Source organism: Parus major, chromosome 15 (assembly GCF_001522545.3).
Source record: "Parus major isolate Abel chromosome 15, Parus_major1.1, whole genome shotgun sequence".
Classification (NCBI taxonomy): Eukaryota; Metazoa; Chordata; class Aves; order Passeriformes; family Paridae; genus Parus; species Parus major.
This window is the reverse complement of record NC_031784.1, coordinates 7,393,587-7,418,481: the sequence shown is the minus strand read 5'-3', so window position 1 is coordinate 7,418,481 and position 24,895 is coordinate 7,393,587. Positions and strand designations below refer to the sequence as shown.

Below are 24,895 nucleotides of genomic sequence, written 5' to 3'. Positions count from 1 at the left end.
GTCTTTTTTATCCATGAGCTTGGACAAGTCACTTAAGGCAAGATATAGTAAAAAGTTGTTAGGTACCTATAGGAAGTCCCATGAGGTTGCAAAGAGATGGAAATTTGGGGTACTGGTACTTAAACAACTCCAAGAAAGCATCAACCTGCTCCTGTTGACACACAAACATGCTCAAAAAAATGACATTTAGCCTACCTTCAACTCACCAAGCAGCCCAGTCTCTACTTCACAGGGATAAATGAAGTACATTGTGGTGTACTGACTCAAACAGATAATAGTTATAGTGTTTTGCTAAGCAGACACTACAAACATGCTAAATATGATGATTGTGAGATGGTTAAAGCCTCTGGGGAAATTTTTCAAAAGTGCCTAAGTGATTTAGAAGCCTAAGAGTCATTTCCAAATGAATTTTCAGTCCTACATCTCTAGGACTTTTTAAAGTTTCACCCCAGGTGTCTAAAAATGAGTTCTCTAATTAGCACAACATTTATTTTCTTGTTAACTCTATCTAGCCTCAGGGAGACCAATCTGTTCTTGTTAACTGGGGATATCTGCAACAAAATTAATTAAATGAATTTGCTTAGTATTTAGTCTGGTCTGAGAGCAAAATCTAGCTCAAGGGCTTGAACAAGCAAAGTGCAACCTACAGAATAAAGTACATTTAAAGGCATTTCTGGGCTACACTGTATGTTTGGCCCGTTTATCCTCCTGCCTCCTGTGAAAGGAGTGAAAAGACATGAATACATGAATCATTTTGCTCATGGCAGTATTTGCTTGCAAGATGGCATCACCTGCAAGAGAGGCAACAGCTCACCATCAGGCTCTTTGGTTTTTTTAGAAAGATGTTCCACTTCTTATTTCTTCCAGCCTTCCCTGCACTGTTAACAGCGTTGTCCTTCAGGAGCTGAGCTACACTGATGTGGCACAACCAACGAGAAGGATTTTTCACAGAGTGCACTGTGAACCCTTGGGGTCCTGCACAAGTTACATTTGCTACACAAGCAGGGAGTGGAAACCCAGCTGCTCAAATGAGGGTTTCAATTAGTGAATGGCTGAGTGCACCACACAGGAGGTACCAAAAAGGGTTTTGTCTAAGAAAATGCATATGCTAAATGCCACAACAATTAAATTTCCTTCAAAATTATGTTAAAGAACAATTCACTATTAATATCCCTCACAAATCTTACTTTGCTTAGGCTGCAATTAGAATAATCCTCAAACCATTTCAATTTCTATGCAGTGGTATTTCAGTATCATCACTTCAGCATTTGATATAAAAAAGTTAAGCTTTTATTTAATGAGAGTCATTTAAAATATGTAAATGTCAAAAGGATTACCTTAGAAAAATCTCTCAGAGAATTAAAAACATTAACAGATTCCCACAGGAAAAATTCCAGCAGAATTCAGCAATTCTCCTGTTCCCACTCCTGTCACTTGTATTTCTATCACACATTGAAGCAAAAACAAATTGCTATTAAAATATCATCCAAACACCCTCCTCCCCCTAACAAACTCCACAGTTCACTTTAAGATACCAACTGCTCAAGCAAAGACAGGAAAAAATCCTCTTCTATTTTTCTTTAGGCTTATTTAGAGTAGTAAAACCTCAGTGGTAAAAAAGCTTTTTCAGGTATAGGAGAAATAAATCTCCCTAGGCATGTCTGGCAAACTGATTTGGGACTGAAACCAGCAGGTGTGCAGACATAATTACTACTGCAAAATATCCAACACATCCAGGTGTGCTCACAAACAGATACATGAAATCCCTGTTATTTTTTGACAATTCCCAGTCAACCAGGTGCCACCCTCCCAAAGGAAAAATCAGAGCAAAGAATGAGTTGAGAAAGATGTGAATAAATTGTTTTTCCCCCTTTCCAGGCTTTTTCATTCATACAAAAGCCCTTTTTTAGCCTACAGTTCTGTGCCTACCTGCACCCCCTAACAAATTCGGCCCTGTGTCACAGCACTCTGTGCATGAGAGCATTTGGGAAGTGGGTCCTGGGCTGCGACTGCAGAGGCAGTTAGTGCAAACAACAGACTTCTTCAAGTTAATAGCGCAATGCAAACAATTTTGTTTGTTCCATTACATTTGCAATCTCCACCATTAAAATCCAGCGAGCAGCCCTTGCAGTATGAGCTTTCCAAAAGCAACGTTCCCACGTTTCCAGCCTCCAACTACTGCAGACAGTGAGGTTTCTCAGTGGTGAAACTTCTCTCAGCCCAAGCAACGCCCCATACCTGGGCTGCCGGGAGTGCCGTGGCCTTTCCTTGTGGCTCAACAGCCGCGGCAGAGCCCGAGGGTCCCGCAGCACGCGATTCCCTCACTGAATTGTGCAAGAACACAGCAGCACTTGGAAATACCTTACACATCCCTGCTTGTCACAAAATGCCACTTGGTTCTATGGCACTTCTCAGAAGCAGAGAATGGGAATTTAGCACTACAAGAACCCATTCAATCAGTAACATTTCCATACATCATTAAAAGAGATGCCAGACAAATCCACGTGAGTTGAACGAGCTGAAGTTCACCTCATCTGACTGCAAAAGTGAAATTTTTATAGTTTATTGACTACAAATGGTCTGAAAGCAGGTAAACAATTCTTCAGACATGTTGTGACAAATTTTTAAGCCCAGCTTTTCATTTTGCATGTACAAACCAAAAAATACCAGAACACACTGAAACGGGGAAGGCAGCAATACAAAGAGACGTTGTGAGACTGAAGAAATTTCTTTGCACCTGAGGTGAAAAGTAACTCAGCTGTACAAAGAAATGCCTTTCTGGGTCCTGCAGCAAGGTAACACACAAAAAACACTTTGGGAACAGTGAAGATCCCAAACTAAAAGCCAGACACACTGCTTTTCTGATTCTTACCCCAGCTGCCCGAAACACAGGATATGTCTGTTGTGTGCAAAGACAGAAACATGCACTCGCCAAAGTAAAACCAGCAGAAGTTTGATCAAGAGATGTGGGAGTGTTACACAAACAGTTTCAAAGGTCAGAGCCCCAGAATATATGAAAATTCATTTGTCAGTCATATAAGAACACAGCTTTCAGTTTAAAACTCCCATTTCTATCTTCATTTCTAAATTGAGTTAGAAACTGTATTATACTTCTATGGTTTCTTTAAAGCAAATTTAAATAATAATTTACTTCAAGTGGAAATTAGAAATCAGTAGAAAATTTTAAGAAGATGTCAAGCAGAAATGAGAATTAGTGGAAGTTTTTGATTTAACCAGTAAATGTACTAATAAAGCACTCTTAATTTTCAGAGGCAAGGATAACAAAAGGCTTTCTTTTGAATTGCTTATTTTTCATATTACTATTTACTTATGACTGCCAAAGTAGAGATTAAGCACAGTGATGTATATCTGCAAGGCTTCCTGACTTCAAAACCTAATTAATTATGATAATAACAATATTTAATTTTTAAAAAATCACAACAGTGGACTGGGAGCATTCATTAGTTTGTGCTTGCACTAGAAAATATCATATCCAGATACTGTAGACAGATTTCTATCTTGCTTGCAAAACTTGCTAGTTAGCGACACATCAATGTCTAAGAGAATGCAGTGATTTATATGACCTAGTTACAGAATCCTTCATTAGCCGGTATCATAAACCTGTTGCCACACAGCCAACATTACAGCTGACAAGAGTCCTTCCTCTTACAGGTTGGGAACACTAAATACTGTCAGAGCTTTCATTCTAAATAGTCACCAAATCATTTCTAATGACTAACAATGAATGCCTGCTCAGAAAAACACTTCAAAAGTCTCAGTTTGAGAAGTGCTGAGAACCTCCATTTCCCACTGACTGCTAGGGAAGTTAGGAGTTCATCCTTTCTCAGGAGATTCCCCCAAATTACCTTCTCTCTTGACATTTATACAATGAATGATGGAGGTTTCCACATTTTAATTGTATTAGTCAGTGGACAGATAGCAAGCAAAACTGCTTATCAGCAACTGGTGATATGCCAAGAAATCTTATGGGAGCAGGGGAGAAAATGACTAATAACCGTCATGCAATGCAATGCATTTTTAATGATTTCCACTCAGATAATGGCTCCTCCCAGCATTAGCACCCTTTTTGTCTGTAAGCATTCCTTACCTGAAAAAGGCTAAGCCACAATATATTAAGATTTTAAGTAATGCAGTTTGCAAGAAAAATGTATATAAATGTCAGTGTGTAACCTTCAAGAATACTGAAACCCAGGCTTGCATCTTGAGGCTCAATTGCAAATACTTCCATCTGCAATTTTTAAAAAAGTCACTGTACAACAATTACTTTCTATATGAAAACATAGTTTCAGCATGGGAACAAAACTAAGAACGATTATAATCATTTGAAAGACACTGAGTTAGCATATGGATCTCATTGCCACTTACACATTTTGGTCACTGGAACAAAAAGCTATTAATCAATATGTAAAAGCCATAAATTAATGTAAACATTAATCATTCTAATACTCCCCCTGTGTCAGACTGATAATTTTTTTTCAGTCTTTCATTCTGACATATGTGCCTTCAGCTATCAGCTGCTTGACCTTTTTTAACACAATTAAACATTTTGGGCATTGCAAATCTTACTGAAGTAAACATTTTGGAGACAGACAAATATCATGGATACATTTGTGCCAAAAATATGGGGTCTGAAAACATGAGAGCCCCTGCTCATGTTATTGCACTAGCTTTTAACAAGGGAGCCTAAAATACAGCGTGAAATACAGCTGAAACAGATGAAATTCTAGAGTTTCATAAACAGGTTCAATTTGCAAATGAGGGAAAAGACACCCATCTGTTTTATTTTCTGGAACCATTAATTGCTTGGAAAAGTGCAATGATGTAACTACAGTCAGCCCTGTTTGGAGAAAGAAAGCATAAAAGCCCACAGGAGTTCAGCTCTACAACACACTCTCCATAAAACTATTTGGGACACAAAAGACAACAAATGATTAATCACTTCGCAAACTTGAAGAATAGTAATACACATTTATATATGCACAAAGTTAAAAAAAAGGATTTATCTAAGTCTCTCTTCACCATAACATCAGACCTAGAATGAATTTAAGTTTGTACATGTGATAAATCACTGAAATCTAGCAGAAAATTGATGAGCCAAGGACCATCAAAAGACTGTTTTGAGTAGCCTCCAGTTCAGCCATGCATAACAATCTGTCAGCCACGGGGCTCTGTCTGCCCATCCTCCTTAATTAGGGGTGCTGCACAGTGCAGCATCAGCCACAAATCTCTTGGTTCCAAGAGCTAATAATGTCCTCAGATAGCATGGGCTAATTAAACGTCTTCCAGACATTTTTGCAGACATTCTGGCAATAATCTTGTTTGGTAACAAACTATTAAAAAGAATTGACAGAGAAGAAATATATCAAGTTGTTACAGCAACTAAAGTTATTTAGGCCAGAATTATGTGTCTGCAATTAAGGATTCTGTAACTCTGAGCAATTAAAATATCACTTTATTTGAAAACTAATTAATTCTAAACACATATTTTTCCCATGACAAACTTTTATGATTGTTTAATTTATTCCATTCTAATTACTTTAATTAATCTACTCTTGTATAATATTATACTGTTATTCTGGCAGTTGACCAATGAAGACAATAAATTGATTGCAGTTCCTTTGTGCAAGAGCAGAAACTGTCATGCCAGTTTCAACACCACGTTTATTTATTTGTCTGTTCTATTACTTTTCCTTTTCTCCCACAGGGCATAGGAACATGAAACACAGTACAAATCAGGTGACATTTTGTCTACTATACTTTCTTTTTCCAAGTGTGAAATATAACAAGAGTTTTCAGAATTAAGGTAAAGTATATGTGACATGGTATTACATAATAAAATAGAACCAATAGTAAATTAATTTATACTTCTAAAATACAACGCTTATAATCGATTCCTGATGTACAGGATCATGTCCAGAGATGCTAGAAATGGAGCTGTTTCCATAAACATTAAGGTCTGCCCAGGATCTGGGTTGATACATTCAAAGAAAAGGGAGAAATGACCAAATACCATTTTCATACCCATCTTAAAATTAATTCAGTATCTTTCTAAGTTTAAAAGACAGTGCATTTTAATTTTGCATCAAGTCTCCTTTGATTCAAATAAAACCAAAGTATATAAATTATTTTATTACTCTACAAATATTATATTTGGATTAAGCTCTGATAAAAGCAATATATGTACAAATATTTTATTGCACATGAAGTTTGTAGTGCTGTATTTTATTTTGCTTTGGCCATACCTGAGGTAAAAATGACTGTTGATTACAGTCAGAAGTCTTCAAATTTTTTGTTTTTTAATATGAACACCCCTGAACTTGGCAGTTCTCGCTCAATTAGTGGGAGGAGATAGTGAGACATGACACTTTATGAAGACACAATGAAGCAATCTACTTTTCATGCACTTTTAAAACTTCAGCTTATGTTCTGGGCTTCCTTCTGCTTATGAAATACCCCTGTATGTGTACGGCTCACCATGGCAGAGATGCCGTGCAGAGGTGGGCAAGTAAATTAACCTGCACTGCAAGTTGAGCTCTGACAGCGCTTCCCAAAATATTTCTTTTAGTTTAATGACACAGTTTACATTTCACAGAATTAAAAAGACAAGAACAAAATACATTCACAAAATACATATTCATTAAAAGAAAAAAAAAAGACTCTGCAATTAGCTGAACAGGCTACATACTTCACCAGCATATGGTGGGAGATGCATTAATATCAGAATATTATACCTATTTCCTACCCCATATTTATATTGCCATTTGTTTCACAACAGTTAAAAAATATACTTTAAAACTGCAAATAGCAAACAAGATAAATTTTCATAAACAGAGAAGGAATATTAAATAAGCAAGGGCAATTCCTATTTGTGACCAGCTTGTATTTTGAAATCCAAATCTTGGATCTGATCTATGCCTGCCCGAATAACCAGATGATATCGGTGAGACTGCCTGCAAACAAGGGAGGGTTTACAGGGTCTGTTCATTATGCCAGTATTTCATAAAGCATTTTCTCCTAGGCAGCTTTCTGCATCTGTGTAAACAGCACATCTCTGAGACCAGAGTTACTCCACATCCTTCTCTGGAGATGGAGAAGCTGTGGCAGGGACAGTAAGTGACCTCCCAAGGTGGCACAGTCCCTAGAACTGGGATTAGGACTCCATTCACTGACTCCAGGCACAGACGGTCCCTTCCCAGGGATCCTGAGATTCACGTGCCACGTGGTATTTTAAGAAACAAAGTAATGTAGACAGTCTGTATCTATTCATTAGATTAAAGCTTTAAATCCTTATTCAGGTCAGAAAAATCTTGTCAAGGTCAGAAACAGACTGCATTTCAGTAAAGACCATCACATTTGGTACTTAACACTTTACTTTCTCCAAGAACCCCTTCAGCATTGAAAAGAAAGAAAAGACTTAGTATATACACCACTTTAAAATATATGACTCAAAATGACAGATTGTAAGTATTTTTATGTTTTGAAATATCCCTCAAAATTCAAGCTTAATTATTAATAGTACATGTCATTTGTCTACTAGGATTCCTGTTCCATACAGTGTAAGTATTTGGATAAGCCAAGTTATTGGAGAGCAACTTAGTTCAAGAACTCTAGTAGGGATCACTATAATTCCACTGCAAACAAGAACTACATTTGCAAAGCAAATATTACTTGAATATCAAATGAAAAAATTGATGTTTATTTTAACAGTTTAGGCTAAGCTTACACTTTATACATAACTGTTCTTTCATACCAGTTTGATCACATAAATCTACATCTATTTTACATAAGCACGTAGAATGCATTATTTAAATATGCTCATCTCCAAGCATACGAGCATTTGCTCATATGTTAAACAGTTTAATTGTTTAATTTTAATTAAAATGGGAGGTATATTGATAAAAAACTGGTTCCATATGTAACAGGTTGAATACTGATGATGCTTAATTCTCAATTTCTGGTGCTATTTCCTGTGTCTGTCATGTTCTGACCAGTTAGTTTCTCTATTTTTAATGAGTAACGTTAACTACTATTTAGCAAATGGAGGGAAATTAACCCAAAGTTACAGACTGGAGTTCCAGTTTATATATTTAAATTCAAGCTTCACTCCTCTCATCCACCATAAATTATTCCTGATCAAAAATGTGGTGAAAAATGCAACATTTTTCACTGTATTAATCTGAAACTTTGAACAATTCTGCTGTACCTGAACTTGAACTCCCAGCCTTTGAATTTGTGCTGAACAGCCCCCATTGTACCGTGCTTTTATGCTTGCAGGAACTGAAGTGTCAATCTTTCGTCAGATAATCAGATTATGTCATGTTCTGACCAAATTCATTAGGAAAACTTTTACCAACCCTATTATCTCAAACCAGAAAATCTAGATCAAAGTATAACTGATTTTACAGGACAATAAAACTGTTATAAATATTTAAACTTTAATTAAATGGCCCCTTTTGTTAAAAGTAAATAAATAATTGAAAGCTACTTCTGTTTATAAGTGCTATCGAATGCAACCATATTTATCATGTTTCTAAGAAAACCAGGTTCTATATATGGTGGAGAGTGGGGAGAAAAGCACTTAAAAGTCATTTGAGAAGATGGAAGATGGCTAGACTTTTAAATCATTTGCCTAAAGTAAGTCACACTGAGTGTTCATTCTGGTGACAAAGCATTAATCCCTGAATGTCTTTGTTAACTCCATTCACACTGGACAATTGTATCCACTTTATGCAGATGTGCTGGATGGACATGACCTTCAAAAGGAGAGAAAAAATCCTCTTTAAGGAAATCCTACATCATTCTCAGTAAATGCAATTGTATTGTAATATATTGTTCTCGTCCTGGAATATGCATGATCTTGTCAACTAAAACGGAAAATAACTGTAATTAACTTCAGCAGATGTATTTTCTGCTTGTTGATCAGATATAACATCTGCATAAACACTGAACAAAACATATGTTCATATGTTCATATTAATACTTTCCCATGTCTCCGTTTCAGCTGGATAGCAAGCATGGCGTAAGAAGGAATCAAAGAATTCATATTAATATAATTAACAGCAAGGAACCAATCTTAGACTAATCCATGAGCAGACGCAGCAACAGGACAGTCATCAATACTGATTTCATGTATTTTTCAGTACTATAATCAGATTCTCCATCTGTAACTCAAACTTTAAAAGTATGATAATTTACGGAAAGGAGATTAATTTAGCCATTTTGAGTCAAAGACTTATTTCATAGCTTCATCCCAAATCCTGTATATTGTTAGGATCCCTTTCCCCTTTGAAGACTTAGTGAATGATTGAAGCTTCTACTTTCTGAGAAACAGATAACACAAGACTAGTAATCTGACTCTAAGCCACTGGATAAAGGCAGTTTGTTTCCTCTTAGCCCATCTGTCAACACCTCTTCAGTAATTAGTCCTAATTATTACAAAGGGCTAGCCTCCCATTCGCATTATTAAATCAGAAATAGTATCATAGCCAGGTATCTTTCAACGCCTACCAGACTGGCGACCTTCGATTTCATTGAATCTTCTATCAGTATCCGCCTTTGGAAGAGCCTCGGCAGTAATTTTAGCATCAGCTTCAAAGATGCAGATCCCACAGTGGAATTCCAGGGATGCATTCATATACACACCCACATCATGTGACAGGAGAGCAAGCAACACAATTGACCTTTGCATTGTTCTCTAAACTCCTGTGATATAAAACACACATTTCTATTTTACACAATGGAACTGTTTTTTGCCTGCGTGCTTCGAAGTGCTCCTTTGAACTAAATGCTGATAGGAAGAATAGTGAAACTGTGTATAAAGATGAAGGTCAAATCTTTGTTAGGAAAACAATACGTCTGAACCTTTTTTTCAGACCAAGATAAATTTGCAAGGAGTAAACAGTAACTAAAAATACTTATAAATGTATTTAAGTGTGATGATTTAGAAGGTTTCTTTTGTTTATTTTTGCCATATAGCTGAAGTACCTCCCCAGAAAAGCGGAGAACAAAAGGATGATGATAATATTCAAATTCTCACAGAACCAAAGCTCAAATAGCTGAGGCCTTAGTCAGACTGCTTTAAGCTCTTTATTTGCATTAACATTTATTTTATTGAAACAAGAGAGAAGATATTTCTAAGAACCAAATTCTCCATTTCCTTTGATTAAAAGCCAAACATGTTTCCCAATCACACACCTGAGACCACGAGTGAGGATTTGTTTATGGTGGATTTCTCATCAACAGCAGAGCACCATCAGTTTCCACAGACACAATGAGCCGACCTGAGCTGCACTCATACAGTTTATGGCTCATGTAAGTATCTCTGCTAAAAGCTTGTGCCCAGAGTACAGGAGCTACACATGATGTTCAAAAGTCTCCATATGAACAAAGCCCATATTGTCTGATTGAAGCAAAGAATGTATTTGTTAATATACTTAATGTTACCAAGAGGAAAAAAAAAGCATACAGAAGACAATATATTTTACAAAAAACCTCCACCCAAACACATGTTAAAGAACTTTTCTGAGTCCTATATGAAAGTAAAATAGTGATTTCCCCCCCTCTTTCTTTGCAGGTCTCCTCCAAATGCTACAGATGCAAAAAAAGAGTGAGCTGCTATGCAAGAAGCCTGAAGGCCATGGGGAAGTTGGGCAGGCACGGAACTGGGTGCTTGGAGAGGATGCTCCAAACTACAGGGATACCATCCCAGCTCTGAGGTGTCATTAAAGCCCACTGCCTGAAATAGGGACCATGACCCAAATTCTGGGTCCCTGATCTGTGGATGTGGTTGGCTCTAAGTCCCTGTTGATTCACTGGCTCAACTTGGCCTACTTGGAACTAGCACAAAGACATCTCAGTAGCACACAGTACTGGAGCATGAAGAAACTACTCTGATCCAGCTCCCTGCATACTTGTCCTGCATACCTTCCTGCCAGAGCACTCATGGCACCACACAGCTTCACTGCACCTGGATAGCTTTTCCCTTCTGAGATAACCAAAACTCACTGCCAAGAAAAATAAACACACAAACTTAAAATTCATTTTCCAAGTTGTACATTTTCCAAACAAATGCCATGTTAGTGACATGCACAGTAACAGGCAGGCATTTGACTATCAATGGATCAGACTTTAAAACACATTAATATTTTAGGTGTCAACAATGGAGTATTAACATGCTACCATTTTTTTCTTGATTATCCTTACAAGAATTCAAGGCACTAGCAATAAAACACTTTCAAAGCAGAACATGGTGTGGTACTGCATGGCAGAAAAACATGCCCTGCAAGGTTGGATGACTGGTCCCATCTGGCCTAGAACCTGACTTCCACCAGTGCCATGCTATTTAGAGATACTGTTTAGGAAAAAGATAAAAGCCTGGCTGCTTTTGGGGTCCCTTCCTCTTGCCCCCAGTGCCCCTCCATGCACAACGATGTTACAGGGCACACAGCTTCACTGTCCATTTGCAGCTCTGTTTCTGTCTATGAAATTGTCTGATCTTTTCTGAACCTGCTGATATCCCTGCCTTTGTGGCCTACCATGGCAAAACAGTCACAATCTGGACTTCCAGAAAATGAAGGACTAATTTCTTTTCTTTGCTTTAAACTTGATCTCCTACTACCTTCCTTCACTGAGTGCCCTCTAGTTCTTACATTGCAGGATTTGGAGGGCAACAGTTTCACATCTGGCTTTTTCATCACATTCATGATTCTGTAAATCTCAATGATAAATATATGTCTTTCTCGAAACTGCAGAATACCAAACTTTTCAATCTCTCCTCATATGACAGTTGTTCCATTTCCCCAAATTGTTTCAGTTACCATTGTCTGCACCATGTTAACACCATTAAATCCATCTGGACTAGCAGAGAACTGAACACAGTATTTCTGATATGAGTCCAATGAGCTTTTCTTAGTAGCAGAGTGACATCCTTGATGAGATAAATCTTTACTAACATCAAAAATCCCGTGTCACTTTCAAAACAAAAATTATTTCTTTCTACAACAGAGATAATTCCAGCTAATATACCTGGCACAGGAAGTTATATTTATTCTCAATAGTTTGGGATTTCTCCTGCAGAGCAAGCCAACAGAGAAAAGGCTAAGCATAAGTGTACTGTCCAAGGATCTACATCCGGAAGAAATAGCATAATATTTGAACAGCACTTCCTGAAACACCTAGACTTCCTAGAATTAACAGTTAAAATCCCAGAGGAATTGATAATGTTGTTTGACAATCCAAGCCTAGCAGACTGCTGCCCAACACCACAGTGTACTTTTCAGGGAAGAATTTTAAAGGTCCTGTCTGCTCTACATCAGTGCTTGAGAACGATGGTCCATTTTTACACTTACATGCCCTTTAGCTTCCCTTGGTGATGTGGACTAAAATCCCTCTTATACATCATGCTAGGAGCTACTTCTCTCCATTCCCAGCTACATGCATTTAAATGGCATATTTTATGGTATAACAAATCCTTCCTTATCTTAAGTTTACTTTGTATGATGCAGAAATAATGGAGTGGCAATGGCTTGCCTTGATTTTCATTTAATGTCATTAACATGCATGGAAGTAAAAGTGTTTGGGTCAAAGAGAGGCAGCAACTATAAAAGCATATGTGCACAATGTAATCTCAAAAGAAAACAGAAAGCAGAGTCCAGCAGCAGGAACAAAAGGAAATATATCTTTGTTCCAGCTGCATGAGCCACCCAAGCACTGAGAACAGTGCTGACATCTCCCCGAGACTGTGCACAACAGCACTGCAATGTAACCACAGCCTTGTCTTGGCCTCATTTTGCCCGCCACATGCCAAAGTCAAACTGGCAATGAGATGGATGGATGGATCCCAGGTTCTTTACCTGGAAGTTTTGCTCTAGTGCAGAGAGAGAGAGATGAGGCCCCATGTCCCAGTGTAGTCCTCAAAAGAAGAATGAGGTCTGGGCTTCAGGACATGGTTAGCAAACAACCTCTGCAAAGCACATACTCATTTTTAGATACTGCAAATTAAAATGCTTTGTAGGAATGCACTTCTGCAGTTCCCTCAGTTCCTTCCGAAGTTCAAAGTATTTACAAACTTCAGTACTTACACAAAGGCAGCACCACTAAGCTAACACTTATTTTAAAGAGATTACTTGCACAGTGAAGATGTTCAAACACATCATCAACAGCTATGGCACATTAATTTACCAACTGACTTCAGCTCTGTCAAAAGAGAAAAGTATTGATTATAATATGTTTTGTATAAAACCAGACTACAGTTTAACCTGCAAAGTCTCTGCTATGTTCCTTTCTCAAATCTGCTAGTACTAGTTTCACGGAAGAAATCTGTGCCAAAGTATATTATACCTACTATGGCAATAAATTCTTCATGGATGAGGTTTTACACATAAATTATCTTCATTTGCAGTCTCTGAATGCTCTTCTAAATTTTATGGGATAATATGAATTATGAGCACCCATGTATTTCTTGTAGCTATATAGTGAGACAGATCTTTTTTTACTACTTGCGAAAGATTATGCAAGTGAGTTATACTCTAAACCTCTCTCCCTCCACCCTCATTGAACAAATGTAATAACACAAACCAGTCAGTTGCTTATGAGAAGTGTTTGGTCTGCTATAAAGATATGTATGTATTAATTAGTCTAACTAGGATTAAATGTAAATCACATGGTTAAACAAAAGCACTTAATCTATCAGAAAGGTTTTTTCTAAACCTTATAATCTTAAGATTTCTTAACCTTGGTTATTTCTTACTTTAGTTATTGGGTACATTTATGGTTTGGCAAAATAAAGGTTTTTAAATAAACTGTACATTTAAAGAGCATAATTTATATTTATTTTAAGTTACCATTGTAATATTTACAAAACTTGGCTGGGTTTCAGTGGCTGAGCTTTAGGTATTTTGCTGGTTCTGCTGGATTTCTAAAACCCTAGAGAACTGGGAATGGAATGAGTCTGTTCACTGTTATTATTAGTCTCTAGTAAACACTGTTGGTGACCCACTGGAATCTAAATCCTAGCCATTCTTCATATATCTGTTGAAGACTGGGTGCTTTGGACTTAGTTCATACACAACATTTGCCTCAGCAGCAAGATTCCAGGTTTCCACAGGAGCTCAAATTTTATGCATCACTAGAAACGTGAACAGGCAAACAGCACCTTCCCCCATTCTACAAAATGCTCTAACCCCACTATCTGAAACAGCTTAGTAGTTTGAAAGGCTTCACGGGAACAGGTCCAGGATCAGTCATTTTTCCAAAAGGTCACATCACTGGTCGGCTGTACTGAATAGCATCTACTCACAGCCACGGAACCTGAGAGGCCAAAGACAGCAGGAACACTACACGTGGTGTGGGAACGCTTTCCCTGCTCCCACGACAGCGGGTGAAGGATCAGGCAAGAAGACTCATAACAAGATCAGACAAAAGAGAAAACACTGAATCATGTTAAAGTAATTACCAGAAAATAAGACTTCTGCAAAATATTTGCAATCAGCTCGCTGGAGCCTTCAGGCTCAGTCTTGCACTGGGCTGCCTGTAGCAGCACCACCCCAGGAGGCGCTCCAGGAAGAGCCGGTGACTCAGTCGCAGTTCCTCCCTGGCTCCTTCCTCCGGCATGGCACAGCAAATAACTGCACCCTGTCCCAGCGCAGCGCTCCGCGTTACTGCCAGCCAGCACAGAAAGCCACGGCCCTGCTCCCTCTGTGCTTGCCCTGCTTCTGGGACAGTGAGGGCACGCACACCCCGCTGTCTCTCTCCTCTGCCATCTCCCTGAACCCAAAAGTGCTGTCTGAAGCGGCCATATGGGACACATTTACCTCTCACTACTGCCCTGGGGTGTACTAGGAACGGAACAATCCAGCATGGAGATAGCATCAGCATGAAAAAGAAGAGAATCCTAGTTAGGAAGAACATACGTCGTCACTAGATAATGATAACCACATTTAATGGGCACAAGCACGAAGGCATGAATTTCAGAGTTTTCGCCCTTGTTTCAAAAAACACGGGCTTATTATAAAAATGCCCAATTACACCCTCAGGCACTATACAATATTTGTGATAAAAAAAAAATCACTATAATTAAATGCTAAGTGCTGATTTCAATTATTTAGCAGTGGAGCAATAAAATAAGCAAATACCTTTAAAATGCTATTTTCATAGAGAAATTGCAGAATACAAAAGTAGCTAAAAAATTAGCTGTCAGGATCTTAGACATCCCATGGTTAAGATTTAAGCTGCAAGGATTCTCAGATCCATTTTATTTGATCCATATAGGAAAAGAGTGAATTCCTGCCCTGACTGGGTTAGTTACGATGTCACCTTAGAAATAGAAAAATAAAGAAAAATAAAGGCATATATGGAGGCTAAAAATAGTGAAGATCTGAAGCAGTGAGGCAGTTCAAGCCACAGGGGCCATGTCTGCACATGTCCCTCTGCTGAAGGACCTAGGCCATGTTCATTAGGGTTGGAAAACCTTGGAAGACTATATAAAATAATATTTAAAATTGAAAAAATAGTTACAAAACATAATCCTTCTTGAGAAATAGCAGCCAAATCACTAGAAATAATGGGTATTCCCAGATATTCTCAATAATCTATCTGTCATAGACAAGAAAAAAAAGGCTTCTACATCAAATATTACTAATTCTATTCTGAGGCTAAGTAATACTCCTGGAAAAATGGAGATAAAAACAACCAGCAAGCAGGACTGAATCTGTGGCAAACCAGGTCCTGTACTGTCTTTAAGCAGGATGCAGTGCACACTGTCCTGACCAGGGACAGGACTCTGTCAGTCAATGATATGAAAGTGGCCATGCCACCTTCCTTTCTTTTTGGTGTAACTGATGTTACATCAAGGAAAGACCTCCATCGCACCTCCAAATTTGCAAGGCTCAAGTGCTGTCAGTGTGCCAGACTCGCCATTACAGGGCAAAATAATGGATGGATGTGGAGTTTCTAGACTGCCTTCACTCCAGCTATTACCCTGCAGAATCTGGGAAGGATGATAATCAAAAATTCTTCATATTTGGAATTACATTAAAAATTCTTCTGCCAAAAAAAAAAATAAATATGCAGTCTACTTCCATTCATGTTTCTCACAAACTTTTGCTTTTCTTGATAGATTTTCAGCTAAACAAAAATTGAGCTAGAAATGTACAGTTCAAACTAAATGTCCTATAAGCTAAATGCAGCTGATTATTCCTTGCTTCCTTACATCCTTCTCATTTACCAAGAACAAATCAAAACTTGTTGAAGAAAACATTTTAAGACAATAATAAATACCATTCCCAACCTCATGGTTCCATTTTTTTTGAAAATGAAACAACCCTGAAGGTCTTCTATTAGCTTCAGAGTCTGGGAGGGAGTGGGCAGAATGATGTGTTACGCTACAGTGGAGGAAGTACATACGCCAACTGGAAAAACGGACTATAAAAAGCTTTTCTTACACAAACATGAGGAAGCAACCAACACCCTCAATTGTTGAAGTGAAAGGAGGGAGGCCTAAATACACTACTAGAAAAAAAAATTAAATTAAAAAAGTCCTGCAATGTGTCACATGCTCCAAATTTCTCTCAGATTTGAGAGCCTCGTTCGATAAAATCCAACTGTTACCAAGAGCAATAACGTATAAATGCTGTGGAACTGAAGCAGGCTGGAGACCCTGCTGCTCACACTATCATTTGGTTTTTTGGCACAGCACTATGGACTCTCTCCCTCTCTGGAAGTTGGGTGAGGAGCCCTCTGCACCTGGAATCAGAGTGCAGAACCAGCCCACAGTGCTGCACTGCAGGAAAGGTGGTGCCACCAGGGCAACCACTTCTGCACCAAGGGCCTTTCCCAGCCAGCGACATCCCCAGCTGCATGTCAGGAACGCATCCCCTCCAGTCACCACAGGAACGTGGTTCACTCAGCTCAGAACCAGTGTGGCACACAGGGGCAAGCATTCAAAGTACAGCTTCAGAACGTCAATCAGGCTCATTACAGAAGAGATTTACTATAACAAATAGCTAAATACTGGCAGGACAGAGATGCAAATTCTAACAAGGCAAACTGAAGAAAAAGGAGGTGGACAGTAAAGTTGGCCACACTGATTTTACCTCCTTTGGAGAGACTGCTACCTGTGCCTCCACACTGGGCAGCACTCAGTTGGAACAGCCATCCCTGATACAGGCTCACACACTTCATGCCCCAAGAAACAGTCCCATACACCACAGTATTCTGATCCCTAGCAGCATAAAGCCTCTAAGAGAGATACAACCAAAAGAGAGCTCCCATGATGATCTACTGCCACTTTGGTAGTTTCATGTCTTTCCATTAAGGTCATTTTCCTTGTCCATGACATATATTGTCTCATGGCATTCAGCTAAGTCATAATCCTCTCGTTACAGAGATTGAACTTGTCAACAAATATTTCGTGAGTGTAATGGAACTAGGTCAGAACACACAATCCAGTGATTCTACTACTCCTTACAAAATCATTCTTTCCCCATAGACACTGTGTGAAAGAACATTAAAGGCAGAGGTTTGGCTATGCAATGAACCTGTAGAAAGAACATTAAAGGCAGAGGTTTGGCTATGCAATGAACCTGTAGCTTCAAAATAATTTAATTTAGAAATTTCTTACATGGTTTTGAGTATCTACCACTTGTGACTACAACTCAAAACCAGAGATGCCATCACACAATATTTGAGTTGAAGCAGATAGCCCACATTCTCTCCTGCCCCCAGAACATATGAAGTTGTTTTGGAATTTTTGAAAATAACAAGAAACATACTAAACACCTGGACAATAAAGACCTGCCAATCTGGGATAAGAATGTAGCCCTCTTCCCCTGCTGCTTACTTAGAGAAGGTGTTATCACTGCTTTTCCCAGAACACACAGACAGCAGCAGAGCTTAGCACTTCAAACACCAGGAGAGTCAACACAGGGGAAACCAGCCTGCTTTGTCCCGGCAATAATGGTCACTGCAAAACAGGATACTGGATTCTTGAATGTTTTCTTTATTCTGCAGAAGGCAGATGAAGGATAGGCCATTCTCCCTCCTGATTTCAAACTGAGAATCCATGGCTTTAGAGGGGTCTGCTCAGATATGGCTCTGAGGAACCTCATTCCTAGATGGCTCCTATTCTCCCACCTTTATGTCTGTGCTCACTTTATCTCATTGGCTGGGTGGGTTTGTGGGTGGCTGCTGTTATTTTTTTCACATTAAGTGTGTCCATGGGTCTCTCCACAACTCACACTGTGTACACTTAAAGTCCTTGGTAAATCTTGTTTGCAGCTCTACTATTCCCACCAGTTCTTTTTTCTGGAGTTCCTTCTAGAGGTCAAGAAGTTCCTTTCTTGATATTCAAACTCAAATGTTGATGATAGAAACCTGCATTTTAGGAAGAGGCAAGCAGGAATTTCTCATCAACTGAACAAGTTGTGCTATGCTTCTGGGCACACATTACAGTATCTTTTTCGCATCACACCTACTCTACTAAATATACAAAACACTGTGCAAGTGATAGTTTTGTCAGCCACCAGCTAATCAAATGAAAAATTATTAGGCTTAGAAAAATAATAAAAGCAGAAGCCAGCTGTGCATTTGTTGGATGAAAATCCCAGTGTCTCCCATGTTAGCTCATGTGTATTTCAATTTCTGGGAAGAAAATAATGGGAGTTTCTCCACCCTTTCTCATGTGAGCCATAAAACAGATTTATTACCTAGGCTATATTCTGTGTTTTCTCCTGAGGAAAAAAGAAAGTGGTGGAACAAGTTCATTTTTTTCCCTTCTAAAACAAGGATTTTCCTTATAATAAACACAGAGCTTAATTTTGGTATCATATGGCCCTTCTATTTAATGCTCTGGTCACACTTTTTGCCTTTCTAAACCTTGAATTGTTTCATTTTCATTTCAGTGGGGAATCTACAGCTGCTCCAGCTGTCTGAGTGTGAAAAGTCTGTCCTAAGATTCCTATCTGGTGTTTTAAAGCAAAATCCTTCTCTCTCCTAAATCAAAGAAATTTAGCATCTACTGAAAAACTACAGAATAACTTAAACAAAAAGAAAAGCTAAACATTAGTCTATACTTATTTTTCAAATAGTTCTTGCTCGGCTTTACCTTACACTCAGCTGTCACCCAGCAGCTCTGGGAAACTCAGGCTGCAGACCCCAAGGTTTAGGACAGGGTTGCATCTCATCTGGGAAGGTTATCCTGTACAAACTATTTTTTACTGTAATGGTCACCTTATGACTTTTAAAAATAAATCATGAGAAAGAAGATTTGCTGACTAAAAGATTTTATTTTTCTCCTAAAACTCTTGAATTTGCTCACAGTTTGATGTTATAGTTCTAAAAACCTGTGCTGGTAAATCCGTTTACAGAAAAGGTGACTTCCTCTGGAACTTTAGCTTTTGAGAAGCAGAAAAGATTGATTCCTGTTTTAAATGCTCCTGAATCATTATAAAGCCTGGATTCTCTAGTTTAGTGGTCTAGAAACTTTCAAGACTAAGATATCCCCTTTTAAAATGACATCCAGTAACATGGCTTTTTAAAGTAAATCTTGTTGACTCTGGCATCTGTAGCCCAAATATGTTCTACAGTCTCCCATTGCTAACCTGCACCTCTTGTTTAATGAGGAACTTTCCTCAACATGGCAAACCCGACATCTCTGAAAGTTTCAGTTCTTTCAAATCCCACGATACATGAGCGTTTACACCAAGTCATAAATGCCAGTGAGACAATTTTTGAAATTACGAGTTATGCCATCATTAGCTGCATATAATTAAATTGTACCATAGGAACTGCATTCATTACAGTTGTGAAATTATTTTATTGATAATGAAAAGAAAGAAAAAAGCACTTTTAATGATACGACTGTGCCAGCACAGAGCTCAAAAGGAAGCTGGCTTGCTTGGGCAAAAAATTGTGCAGGTTTTTTTTAAAGATTTGTTTCATTCTCATTGTTTTGTGATCATTTAAACTGCTCCACAGGGACCAGTAATTTGGAAACTAAAACCCCAGTAGCTGAAGAGCTTTCAACCTAGTACTAATTTGAAATCCTTCATTTGTACTACCAAGTATATTCTAGTGCAGTCAAACTGCATTCTTACAAAGAGAGCATAAATGCATTCACACAGATATACTGGGGAGGAAAACACCATTACTGCCACTAGACTTACCTTTTTCCTTTATAAAGACATACAAACACAACAAACATGTAATACTGTATTGAGATTGCAAGTTTGTACAAAAGGAAAGTATCAGCATTACAACTTGAAAAGGATGTCCATAAAGCAAAGTTCAACCTTTTTTTAAATCAAATTTGTCTTCACAAAGCCAGAAAATAGCACTAGCATGCATGTAAAATCCAGCTGCAACAAGAACTATTACAGAAGAGCAGTTACAGTAGCTATTTCTCCCCAATGAAGACAGTGCTTCATAGAATATAATTTTGAAAAATTGGAATCTTCAGGGTTAAATTTCCCATATAAGCTAATTAGCAATGACTGCAAAAAAATAGTTTACAGTTAGTAGTGATCTAATGAAACTACATTGTTATGGCTGAGCTTGCAGAGAAATAGTACTCAAATTAAAAATAAGACCTATACAAACATGAAGCATAATATAGCCTGATGTACTTCATGGTAGCGAGTCAAAAAGATGTGTCTCTTTAGAATGTAAGAACATAAAAGGGTCAGTAATTACATAGTTCTTTGCAAAAATAAACTAACAGTATTCTAAAATGCTCAGAAAAAGCGTAAACACACTTAGTCAACAGAACTGCTCCCTAAATACCTTACAATTCCAACATTGTCATTTCAGTGCATAAAAATAAGTCTCTACACCAATTAACCAAAATCAGACAATCTATCTGATATTAGAAACCGGCATCTATTCCAGTGCATGCACCAACATAATTTCCATCTGCAGAATCTTTATAACTGATAATCACACATCCAAGCCAGAATAAACAGAGTTGGACTTGCTGATTGCACGGTATTTTGAAAACAAGAAACAACTAGTTTACCTGTAAATCAATAAAAAGGTTAATAGGAAACATTAAAAAACAAGAAGTTGCTCCAGTAGCTTTTTAAAAATCTAGTAATTTAGCGACAAATAAAATTTAAAAAAATTCTCTAGGGTTCCTGTAACTTAGGCAGACAGGACACATATTTTATGACATTTCTCGGTCACAGAGCCCTCTCTAAAAGCTTCACAGAAAAGCTGCTAAAATTGGGGGTTACTGGAAGGAGCTTCGGAAGGATGACAGGTCTTAAAGAGACTGTGCTAAGTGTGGCAAAATGCTCCCCGCAACAATTCCCAGAGGAAAAAGTTATACACATATTTCCATCTCGTGTGGTCTTTTTTTTTTCCAGAGCAAACACCATGCTTGCTTTTTACCTTTATCATTTCAAAATGAAGCTGCTGAATCCGGAGCCGAGATTGTTTCCTACTCTAAACTGTCATTTAAAGGAGTTGGACAAGATATTTTCCTTATTTCAAACAACCAGCAACCGAGGAGAAAACCACAGCAAAAGAACGCCAGTGTCGGAGGTCAGTGCGCGGATGTCCCTCGGGAGCTGCGGGGCGCGCTCGGAACAACGCCCGGTGACGGGCGCTGCCCCTCGCTGCCGCCAGAGGGCGACAGGGAGCGAGCCAGCAGAGCCAGCTACGAGCCCTGACCGGGCCCGTCAGCGCTAGAGCTCTGACCGGCTCAGAAATACGTTATTTTTCATATTATCATACTGTACTTGAAAATCATGTGTTTTCTTTTGTAAATGTTTTCAGGTGAAAGGTATTAAAACACTTTTACGTGTTCCTGACACTACTGTTTTGCAAATGGTGGGGAGAGACCCACCCCACGCTGTGCCTCCTTTGGACAGAACCATGTTCAATCCTCAGCCAAGGCTGTTCATCCCTTACCTCCATCTGCTCAAGCAGTGCCTATGTCGCTTAAATACCTAAAGAATACTTGTTTCTACTGGTCATAAAAGAAGTGGGATGATTATGGAGAGTTGTAAAATTCAAACCATTAGAACTGTGGGCTCCATTACCACTAGGCTTGGTGCTGATAGTGATCTCTGATGGGGTGTATCCTGAACTCAAGGAATACACACTATCACCGCTGCTAGAGAAGCTCCTGCACAGCCTGTCCAGGCAAACTGCTGCAGAGCATCAAGGAGATGCAGACCCTAATCAAAACACCACTTTTTTCGAGCAGATGCCTCACGTCAGCCACAGATACGACATCTCCCTCACTGTGCCGGCTTGAGCTTCTTCCCACCCGGGCTGGAGTGGGGCTGTGTGGGGATCTGCAGGGCTGTGCCAGGCTCTGAGAGGTCGTGAGGGGCCCCGAGAGGCCATGAGTGGTTATGCGGGGCCGTAAGGGACTCTGAGGGTCCGTGCAGAGCTCTGAGAGGCCACAAGGGACTTTGAGGGGCCGTGCGGGGCTCTTCGGGGCTGTGAGTGGCTCTGAGGGGGTTTGAGGGGCCCTGTGGGACTCTCCGGGGCCGTGAACGGCTCTCAGGGGCCGTGCGGAGGTCTGAGGGTCTGTGCGAGGCTCTGAGGGGCTCTGAGGGGTCGCGCGCCGCGGGCGGTGGGCGATGCTGCCCCCGTCGCGCGCCCCGCACGCGGCGGCCGAGCCTCCACCGCGCCGTTGCCGTGGCGACGCCCCGCGCGTGCGCAAAGCGCCACCACCGCCTCCGGCCCGTGAGGCGGCGCCGCGCCAGTGATAACGGAGCTCTCCCAGCCTGATCCAGCCCCGCCGCCACCCCCGCGGCCGAGCGCGTGGTCCCCCCGTCCTCCCCTGCCCCGCTCACCGAGCACCCTTCCGCCCGGCGGGGCGGGTGCGTGATAGCGATTATTCGGCGATCCCCACGGGAACCAGGCGGACACGGAGGAACGCCGAGCCCCGCGCGTGACGTCACGGGGCCGGCGGGTGGCGCGCACGCGCTGTCGGTACCGGCCCGCCGGGGCCCAGCAGCCGCCGGGACCGAGCGGGACGCGGCAGTGGGGGCTCCGTCAGGAGCTCCCGCTCACGGCAGCCCGCAGGTCCCGCGGAGCAGCCCCGCTCCGAGGGTCCTACGAGGGGCTTGGCGCCTGTCCGCTTCCTCACGCTCCGTAACCAGGAGGACCCGGCCTTCACCGGGAGCCCGAGCGTGCCACTGCTCCGCGGAGCCAGACACGAGCTCTGAACCAGCCGGGAGGGGCTGAGCCGAGGCGCTGGTGCCGGGCTGTCGCTGCCACCAGTCCGTGTGTGACTCGAGCGATTCCCCACCTGGTCGGGACGGCCGATCAATGGGGTACACACTGGGCTGTGGTTTGGGCTCTCTGCTTGCACAGCATCCGTTTAGCATCCATTTATCATCCATTTATCATCCATTTATCTCTGCTATGCATGGGGCTATCGCATTCCTGAAGTCATTTTTCTCCTCCGGGAGCCACTGTAAACTTGGCTTTGTTGTGGGATAAAGACCCAGTTCTTTCAGCGCAACGCAGCCAAAGTTAGCCAGGACCTGCGGGAGAGCTCCCTTAGAGAAATAAAGTTGCCTTCTGAAATGTTTCCCCATGGAAGTTACTGGTTAGGTGTCACAACTGAACTAAATGAGGCAATAGTTAAATAACCTTGTGTGTATTGTTGGAACAAAACTGCTGTGGGATTGGAATTGTACCCTGCTACTGTAGCCATTCACCCTCAGCAGGGTGGTGGGAAGCACAGTGCAGACGTGTACAATGACAGCAGTGCAGAGAGATGTACTCCTCTCCTTTTCACAGGCCCCCGTTACTCTCCAGCCACATCAAAACTCAAGGAAAGCAAATAAACCATCATTTGCTTGTGTCACCTGTCTAGAAGTTAAAAGTTGTGTCATTTATGTAGTTTTTCAGGAAACTGTCCTGCTCTAATTCCTGCTAGAAAGCTTGGTACCTCATAAAACGTGTTTTTGAGTTTTCCTACCATTTTTGCCTGTGGAGACAGGGTCTTTGAAAGCTAAATTAAATCTAGTGCTGTTAAATGAGTGCTGTTCTATTCCACTTATTGATGCAAACAAAGGCATGGAGATTATCTGTGGGTTTGGGAAGGTAAATCTGGAGCTTGCTTTTCTACTCCTATCAAATTTCTGATCAGCAGGAACACTGATTCCTAAATGCTTGCTCTAAAGGGCTTTAAATGGCATTTGGTGGTTATGAGAGCACAGTACACCAAGGAGGTTATGCCTCTCATTAGGAAGAACGTCCTGAGCACAGATAAATACATTCTGTATTGTTTAATGCACAAGTACAGCCCTGTATTTTCCTCTATGTTTTGCTGAAATGATTTGAATTAAGAGATTTAGAGCAGCAGATCATTGCTATAAATTGCTATGAAAAATGGAACCACATGTGCAGTATACTTCAGGTCTTTAATTTGTTAGGGGCTAAATATTTATTAGAATATGGTACAGTTAATATTCCCTACAGTCACCTTGAAAATGAAATACCCCTTTCACAACACAAAGACAATGAGTTGTGTGGCAAGATAAGGTGGTTACTAGAATTCAGGAATGACAGAATCCAATTAATTTAACATGAATTAATGCAAGATCAAATTTATTACAGTTGGATGCAAATTGTAATTGAAAGTTCCATTACAGCACGTTTTTACATGTTATCTCCTATCAGTAAGACATCTTAAAAGAGCAAATCTTCGATTTTGAACAGCAGCAATGTGTTTATTATATCATAAATAACTCTCATACATGTCTAACATGTAAGGACATGTTTGCTGTGAGGAACTTCAGGTCCCAAAAGCCCAGTTGTGCACAAGGGGCCATGACTGAGTTTAAAAAGAAACATGGGTTTCATCTTTGTCTGCTTTGCTGGGCTTCCCCTCCCTTGTTACTTGGTCATCCCTTCT

General features: G+C 40.1%; 1 protein-coding gene across 2 annotated transcripts in view; it reads right to left on the bottom strand.

Moving 5' to 3' along the window:
• Window positions 1-22,941, bottom strand: part of GNB1L (G protein subunit beta 1 like) — a 43,129-nt gene extending 20,188 nt beyond the window's left edge. Inside the window, exon 1 of one of the 2 annotated variants that reach the window (XM_015643644.3) lies at window positions 22,821-22,941. Coding sequence is in view for 1 of the 2 variants with exons in the window: in XM_015643642.1 (XP_015499128.1) it covers window positions 9,529-9,651 (123 nt within the window). In the remaining variant the exon portion in view is untranslated. Of the gene's footprint in view, window positions 1-9,528; window positions 9,667-22,820 lie in introns of those variants that run through there. The other variant, XM_015643642.1, reaches the window with a different exon arrangement.
• Between the last annotated feature and the right edge of the window lie 1,954 nt (window positions 22,942-24,895).